The sequence below is a fragment of the Ochotona princeps genome, chromosome 2, assembly GCF_030435755.1.
Source record: "Ochotona princeps isolate mOchPri1 chromosome 2, mOchPri1.hap1, whole genome shotgun sequence".
Classification (NCBI taxonomy): domain Eukaryota; kingdom Metazoa; phylum Chordata; class Mammalia; order Lagomorpha; family Ochotonidae; genus Ochotona; species Ochotona princeps.
The window spans coordinates 1,471,510-1,479,827 of record NC_080833.1 but is presented as its reverse complement, the minus strand read 5'-3'; the positions used below and the strand labels follow the sequence as shown (position 1 = coordinate 1,479,827).

General features: G+C 65.1%; 1 protein-coding gene across 3 annotated transcripts in view; it reads right to left on the bottom strand.

Moving 5' to 3' along the window:
* Positions 1-234: 234 nt before the first annotated feature.
* Positions 235-8,318, bottom strand: part of PRDM16 (PR/SET domain 16) — a 199,469-nt gene continuing 191,385 nt past the window's right edge. For 2 of the 3 annotated variants that reach the window (XM_058674429.1, XM_058674432.1), the window contains exons 11-17: positions 7,725-7,894; positions 7,312-7,389; positions 5,538-5,707; positions 5,139-5,313; positions 2,656-2,883; positions 2,013-2,187; positions 235-1,234 (exon numbers count right to left, since the gene is read on the bottom strand). In XM_058674429.1, coding sequence (XP_058530412.1) covers positions 1,100-1,234; positions 2,013-2,187; positions 2,656-2,883; positions 5,139-5,313; positions 5,538-5,707; positions 7,312-7,389; positions 7,725-7,894 — 1,131 coding nt within the window. In that variant the 3' untranslated portion in view covers positions 235-1,099. The remainder of the gene's footprint in view (positions 1,235-2,012; positions 2,188-2,655; positions 2,884-5,138; positions 5,314-5,537; positions 5,708-7,311; positions 7,390-7,724; positions 7,895-8,318) is intronic. The other variant, XM_058674435.1, reaches the window with a different exon arrangement.

Below are 8,318 nucleotides of genomic sequence, written 5' to 3'. Positions count from 1 at the left end.
TGGCCCCATGGGGATAATTTACAGTCCCAACAGGCGGAGCTGGTGGTGGCATCCACGGTGTGGGGAGGTCGGGGTGGGGGGCGCTCTGCCCTCCGTGGGCATGCCTTCTGTCCGCATTGCGTGGCCAGGAGCCTGCCAGGAGCGACGCAGCCGACGTGGAGCCTCGGGCACAGGGCACGCTCGGCGTCCCCAGGTGGGCGCAGAGGGTGTGGGAGGGTCAGAGCTGCTGGCGGTGGTGGAGGGGCAGGGTGGCCGCCGACCCAGAGCATGGCCAACAGGTCTGGCCTTCAGGCGGTGGCCAGGGGCCCTGTGTGTGCTGGGTAGCACTGGGGCCCACGGAGTCCCCTGCAGCTGCAATTTCTGTCACACAGTCACACAGCTTCCCAGTCCTGGCCTCAGGTAGGCCCGCGGCCCGGGCCTGGCGTCTGGGACGCCTCGATACAGTCTGTACCCCGCATTTGGCCTCGGGTGCCAGGATCAACGTGGCTTGTACAAACAGGATCGGAGCTAGAAAACGCCCCATTATCTACAGTATAAACAGCACACCCGTGCCTGAGCTGGCGCCCAGGCTGACCCGGGGCGGCCGATGAGCCGGACCGTCAAAGCAATGCAAAATTACTCTTAAAAAACAATTTGCAAGTCGGTTTTCTTTTTTGATTTTTAAAAAATACTGTCTATTTTTAAAACCCACATGCTTAAATAGACTCTGTAGTCAGTAAGATTACCAAAAGCATCATTCTCATTCTGGTTATAAAAATCGGTTGTGCCATCTCTCTCCAGAGCTGTCCCTTCGGCGACGCGCCCCGCCCCGTGGGCCCCCGCTCAGTCCCTGCCCAGGGTTGAGGCTGCTGCCCGTGCCAGGGCCGGGGCTGGGTGGCGGCTCCCAGGGTGGCTTCCAAGGGTGAGGTGGAGCCCCTCCTGGCCTTGGCTCCAGGGCCTGTGGCCTCGGCGTGAGTCTTCTTCGGGAAAGTTGCATGCGAACCTCGTGGGCAGGGGACGGCTGCTGGGGCACGGCCGGGAGCAGGCGACAGGGGGCTTCTCCCTGGCCTCTGCTGCCTTCATCCTGCACAGCTGGACCGCAGCCTGGGCCCTGGGCCCATCAGAGGTGCTTGACGGGGTGGAAGGTGCCGGGCTCCGAGGCCGCTCCGGTCATGTTCAGCCAGGCGCCCAGCGAGCCCTGGGAGGGCGTGTGGAGTGCAGTGTCCTCAGACAGGGACAGCATCATTGCGTACGCCTGGAAACAGTAGAAGGCTGTGAGTGGCAGCAGGCCTGGTTCAGCCTCGCCCCTGCCCAGGACGGGAGAGCCAAGCAGAGGACAGACCGGGTGGGCAAGCTGGGACGGAGACGGGAGGCCCTCCTCCAGACCCCACATTCTGGCTGGGCGTCTTGGGCGCATGCGGGCTTTCCCTGCAGTCACTCCCCATTCCGCACCCGCCCCTGCACCATCCTGTCTGCTGGGTGATTGACACAAGTGGTACACAGATGGGCGGGTGTCCTGGGGGTTATGCCAGGGCCCCTTGTTTCATGTGGGAAGGTGCAGGCTGGAGGCGGGAGTGGGAGGGGAGGCGAGGTGGTGCACTTTCTGGCGTGGGTCCTCGGACGCCACCCAGAGCGCAGTGTGCAGGGTGAGGGCGGGCTTGACACTCGGACAGAGTTAGTAAGAAGACACAGACAGACGGCAGACAGCTAGGCGGGGGCGGGGCTGCGTCCTAGGATGGGGGCTGCGGACAGCGAGATGCTAGGGTGGCCACCTGTCCTAGCACACAGAAACCAGGGTGGCTGGGCCGCTTGCCTTTGCTGGCCATGGCCGGGGGTCCCAGTTCAGAAGCAGCATTTGAGCTGCAAGGGGGTGGTGGGCGGCCGGGCACTGCCTGGGGAGGGGGAGGGACCAGGCCACATGGCCATGGTGTCCCCCAGGGCTCTTCTTGACCTTTCCTGCTCTGCTGGCACCCTCAGGCCTGGGGTGGGTCCCAAGTGCCCCCGGTAGAGGTGGGGCCCTGGTAGGTACCTACCTGGTTCTTAGCCTGCCTGTACAGGGTCTGCTTTAAAGCCTCAGAATCTAGGGTGGGATTAAGCACATCTTTAACTTCAAATGCTTCCTCTGCCGCTCTGTGGAGATCCAGCCCCTTGCCAAAGGTCGGCATTGGTTCCAAAGCTAACAGGCCGCCTTCCGGCTCCTCATCACACCTGCACCAATGACCAGGAGAGGGGCCTGGGTGAGCCCCCCGGCACGACGCCGCCGGCTCTGTGCCCGCATGCACAAGAGACAGAGACACACAGACACCTGGACAGGAGACCACATGGGGGCAGAGCGCTGGACAGGGGCTCGCGGGGAGGGTGGAGGGGCACAGGCAACTCCAGCAGGGAGGAGAGCTGCGGTGGCACCACGGCAGAACGCTGGGCATGTTGCCTGGCGCTGAGGTCAGCGCGAGCAGCTGGGTGGCGGGGCTGACGGGTGGCGGGGCTGACGGGTGGCGGCCCTGGCCCCACTCAGCCAGCTGAGCTTTGCTGCGTGCTCCCGGCCTCTGGAGGCCCCTGGGGTGCCGAGGAGGCTGAGGCCTGGAGCCCCCTGGCTCAAGTGGGGTCATGGCAGCAGCAGCTGCAGGGCCAGGGGACACTCCGCAGTGTCACCCTCCCCACCCAGATCCCACGCACCTCCGGGTGTGGTCGAAGCCCCCGGCCAAGGCCGGTGGTGGCTCCTCCTCTTCCTCCTCCTCCTCGTAGACACCCTGGGGCTCGGGCACGGGTGACGCCACGTCTTCCTGCGACTTCCCCGCCAGGCTGTCCTCGTCTTCCTCCTCCTCTTCCTCCTCCTCCTCCTCCGGCTTCTCGCCGGCTAAGCCTGGACACTGGGGGCTCCCGTCCAGGTCCTCGACCTCAGGCCTGAGGTGACAGTGAGCGGTTGGCTGTGGCCAGGGGACCCCTCCGCGTCCGGAGCCCCAGGGCCGGCAGCCTGGCACCGGCAGCTCTCCCCGGCCTCTGACGCCTGGAGCGGGGTCCCATCCGTTCCCTCGCCAGGCCTAGCAGGGGGCTGTGGGGGAGGTCTCAGGGGATGAGGGGCTGCCAATCCTGCCAACCACGCCAGGACACAGGCACCTCAGGGAGTCACCGCAAGGAAGGGGTGGGGAGCTCCTGTGTGGGTGCTGGTGTTGGGCACTGCGCAAGGGGCAGGATGGGCTCAGCACACGGGGCCTTGTTCACCACATCAGAGCTGCCAGCCTGTCCTGTCCTGGCTGGGCCCACTAGGTGGCCCCCAGGGCCTCAGGGAGACTTGGGGCTGCTGGCAGTGGTGAGCAGGTGCCTTCGGGGACACACAGAGCAGGCTGGGATGGGGTCACACCCGCTGCGAGTCCTGCCCGCCTCTACGTGTACACGGGAGCCATACAGGTGAGTACATGCTTGCTGGCCTCCCAGGGCGGGCAGGCTCTGATGCGCTACACCCTCTGCCCCGTCCCCCAGCGACAGGGGACAGGTTCTCCTGACCTGCGTCCTCCGGGCCACGCCCAGCGGGGGATTGGTCACGCAGGCGCACAGCTGCGCATCCTGGCACCCCTCCCCTCCCTCCCTTGGACCCGCACAGCTGGCGGCTCAGGTTGGATGGAGGCCCAGGCGAGTCCTCCTGGGGCCTGGCCTGAGGCCTGCTTGGTGTCCGTGTCCCTGGTCACGCTCTGTCTTTGCCATGTGTCTCTCTGAATTTCCTAGGGATTCTGCTGGGGGTCTGGAGCCACCCTCTTCCTCAGAACACATGCTGGGACCAGGGAAGCTGTGATGGGCACAGCTGGGTGTCCTGGCCCTGCCTGTCTCTCCAGCGCACCCCTGTGCCGGAGGGTCTCGCCTGTCTCTCCAGCGCACCCCTGTGCCGGAGGGTCTCGCCTGTCTCTCCAGCGCACCCCTGTGCCGGAGGGTCTCGCCTGTCTCTCCAGCGCACCCCTGTGCCGGAGGGTCTCGCCTGTCTCTCCAGCGCACCCCTGTGCCGGAGGGTCTCGCCTGTCTCTCCAGCGCACCCCTGTGCCGGAGGGTCTCGGCCGCGCGGGGCCGGGGGGCTTGCTGCCTGGAGTAACCTGTACACCTCACAGGGACGCTGCGGACGACCCCTTGTCTGCCTTGCACCTGGCAGGGGTGTGGCTCCCATTGTGGGCTGGAGCGAGGTGGGACCCCGGGAGTTCAGCCCCCATACACAGGCAGGGGTCAGGGGTCAGGGGTCACACCCTGTGGCCGCTGGCAGCTCCGCACCTGCTCCCTTCGCACAGGAATGTGCCCTGAGGGAAGGAAAGTGCCAAGCCCAGGACGTGGGGTCTCCCAGGTTGGCCCAGGACTGGTGACTGTGAATTCTGCTGCCATGCTTGTGTGTGCACATGTGTGGCAGGCAGGTGTACATGTATGTGTGCAAGCCCAGCTGAACTCTCGGGGTCCCGCCTCGCTCCAGCCCACAGCCTGGTAACTGAATTCTGCTGCCGTGTTAATGTGCAACCAGCACGTGTGTGTACACAGGTTATGTGTGCAGGAGCTGTACTCGCGTGTGCACGTACACACATGCTTCTATGTCTGCGGGTAAGTGCACGCCCGTGTGCGTGTGTGGCTCGCACTGTGGGGCACGGATACATGCACCCGTGTGCGTGGTACACGGCTCTGCACGGCTTGCATGTCTTCAGTGCCCGCACGTCTGTGAGCCTGTGTGTTGGGGCACGTAGCTGTGCTCCTGTGGGCAGACATGAAATCTACCCGTTAATGCGTGTCTGTAGGCACACAGTGCTTGTTCTGTGTATGTGGGCATGTGTGTGTGTCTCTAAGAGTCTGTGTGCATGCACTCACATGTTGGTGTTGTTTGTGTCTGTGTTAGCTTGTAATCTAACCTCATACGTGTGTCATGTTTGTGTGTACATGTTAGCATGTATTCCGGAGCTCTATGTGTCTGCATCATGCATGTTCAGGTGTATTCATGTGTGTTTTGTGCCTGAATTTCTGTGTGTGGGCAGCGGGGCCGCGTTCCCAGGTAGACACCATCAGTACCTCCGAGCAGAGGACTCGCCTCCCTCCGCTGGCTGTGCTGGCCCTGCACACACCTGGCCCTGCCTTACAGTTCCCTGGCTCCTCAGGTGGGGAAACTGAGGCAGGCAGGGCCGTCCCAGGGCCCTTACCGCTGCTCTGTCCGTGCAGACGCCTGGCTCATCTCGCTGTTGGCGATGAAGTTCCTGATTTCGGAGAAGTACGAGTCCTCCTTCTCGTCCAGCAGGGCGTGGTTGTCCGACTCGGAGGTGGGGGAGGAGGCGCTGGTCCCCAGGTGGTTCGTGAGTGCCCCCGAGGGCTGGCTCACTGCAGACAGGGGTGGGACATCAGGGGGTGTCCAGAGCTGAGGGCGCCAACCAGGGGCCGGGCCTCAGGTCCCAGGGATTCAGGAGGCCAGAGCTCTCTTCGGGAAGAAGTTCGGGAGAGCCAGCGTGCAGACCCCTCTTGGCCTGTGCCCTGGGGGGGTTGCCCACTGCCCCTGGGCTGCCTCCTCCCGCCCCCTCGCCCCGCCCTCCTGGGGGAGGCCCCACCTGGCACACTCTCGTGTTCGTGTTTCTTGAGGTGCCGGTCCAGGTTGGTCTGCTGCCCGAAGCAGCGGTTGCACAGGTGGCACTTGAAGGGCTTCTCCTTGTTGTGGATGTTACGCACGTGCCGTTGCAGGTTGGACGAGATGCTGAAGGAGCGATCACAGTACTTACACCTGCAAGACACAGGCGGTCAGCGCGGGTGCAGGCGTGCCTCGCTGCCGCCCGCAGTGGCCACCAGTGGCCTCCAGAGGGCAGCCGTGCACTGTTGCAGGAGCCCAGGCGGCTGGCACAGGTCCCCGACACACGTCACCCCCAGGGCACTGCAGAGCCTGCCCACCAACACCCCCAGCTGCCTCAGGTCAGCGGAGGCTCCTCACTCAGCCACCTGCGCAGCAGCCTGGTCCAGCAGGTGTCTGAATTCAAGAACCTGGTGGAGGGGAGGCTGCCCATGGGAGCCCATCAGACAGCCGCCTTCCCTGTGGTCAGGGGCTGGGGACGCCCAGTGGAAAGCAGGTCCAGCTTGGCACAAGCACAGAGCCAGGCTGTAGGCTGGGGGAGAGAGAAGCAGTCCCCAGGCCTGCAGGGCCTCGGGAGCGGCCAGGGCAGGGTGGCTGGCACGGTCTCCTCCAGGCTGGAACCCCCCGAGGGTACCCAGCAGCCAGGGGCTCTAACACCAAGGTGCCCCCTTCTCCCTGCCAGCCCCTGGGCCCAGCCCGTCGGCAGAAGTCAGATCTGCAGCAAAGACAAGGAGGCAGTTGCTGGTGCCCAAGTGGAAACCCAGCCGTGGCCCTGTGTCAATAAATGCGGGCCGGCCCTCGGGGGCCCTGGCCGGGCAGCGTGGGCCAGAAGCAGCTCTCCTCACAAAGAAAGCGCCTGTTCCTGGGAACTGGAACCAGTCCTGCTGCGGAGGGACAGGGCAGGTAGCAGGTGCCGGGGAGGGCGTGAGCTGTCGCGGCTCTTACTGACGGCTCCAAGGAGGCATGGCAGTGCCCACGGGTCGGGACCCAGGCTGGGCCCTCTTGGTGACCCTGGTGCAGGAGCCCCGCGCTCCCTAGGACCTGGAGCCTGACCCTGTCCTACCACACGGTCATAACTGGCACAGCTGCCTGGGTCCCCACAGCACACTGCTGACCCGGGCCCTCCCTGGGCACAGAGGCCAGGTGTGCCCAGCCCTGCCCTACCCGGAAAGCCCCTTGGATGGGGCTGGGATGTGGACTGAGGGGGCTCTGAGCGGGGGAGGGGTGGGATGTAGCTGAGGGGGCTGTAACTGGGGGAGGGTGGGATGTGGCTGAGGGGGCTGTAACTGGGGGAGGGTGGGATGTGGCTGAGGGGGCTGTAACTGGGGGAGGGTGGGATGTGGCTGAGGGGGCTGTAACTGGGGGAGGGGGTGGGATGTGGCTGAGGGGGCTCTGAGTGGATGTATCCTGCTAGCCACCTCTGAGCCCTCTAGCATGCTTTGACCTGGGGATATTACGGCTCGCTGGGCTTCAATGGCTGCCACGTTCCAGGGAGCCCCTGGGGTGCCCAGAGTTGGGTTGGGGTGGGGGCGCTGGGTCCTGCCGTCATAGCAGACACCCTAGTGATAGGTGGGTGACTGCTTCCCAATCCTTGGGGGGGGGGCTTGGGCAGGAGGCTTCTGGAAGCTTCCTGAGTTCCCACCTCACCCTTCCACTACCTCAGGGGTCCCTGAAGGTGAAGTCCAGGCGACAAGGCCACCTGGTGGCCGTGAGCCTGTGCGGGGCTGGGTGCCCAGCCCACCCGCAGTGCTGGTGCCTACCTGTATGGCTGCTCCCCGGTGTGCGTCCTCAGGTGTCTTGTGAGGTTTGCTGACCTGGGGAAGACCTTCCCGCAGTACCTGGAGGACGGTGGCGGGCGGCCAGGCCAATGTCAGCGGGCAGGTCCTGGGAAAGCTAGCCTCGGCCTCTAGTGCCCAAGGCCTCACACCACGTGGCTTGCTGCCCTGGGGCCCGGCTGCAGAGCAGAGAAGCCTCCTTCCCCCGGAACGGGCAGACCGACGGGCAGGTGGGCTGTGGGATCACCTGGTGGCCCAGCCTGGGTGGCCATGCGTGCTGGGCTCCTGCCAGTGGGGGGCAGTGGGGGACAGTGGGGGCAGGCGGTGACCGGCTGCAGCCCCCAGCAGGTGGAGAGCCCTACAAGGGCACTCATGGGGATGCGCCGTGGGGGCCTCACCTACACGTGTACCGCTCCTTGCCCTTCCGCAGGATGGGGTCCGAGAGCGTCGGGGGTGGTGACCGGAAGTTGAAGGGGTGGTGGGGGAGGGGCTGCAGGGCGCTGCCCGCGTCGGCTTTCATGGCCGCGAAGCTCTCCAGCTTCTCCGTCATGGTTTCGATGGCTGACATCTGCTGGCGAGTGAGGGCGGAGGTGGGGGCTCTGCGGAGCTGCAGCTGTCTCGGGCGGGACCACCCACAGGCGCGGGGTCAGGGGGGTGTCCCTGCCTGCAGCCCGTGCCTTGCTCCCGGCTGTTCCAGGGGCTCCTGCGGCCTACACAGGCCGGTGACTTCTCATCTTGACCTGGCCAGAAATGGCCAGCCGGCTTGCAACCCCGGCAGCACACCTGGTGGGCCAGTGTGGGTTAAACCCAGTTCCCTCTTGGGCTGTTTTCGTTGTTGTTACAGGGACCCTGGAGCCACTGCTCCCTGGTGGCAGCACCCTGGAATTGCAGGCAAGGTCCTGAGGTCTTGGGTCAACCAAAGCTTGGCAGGGGAGGGGAAGGGACACTGCCCAGGCTTCGGGCACTCCACCCTCTTTCCCTTTGTAACCAGG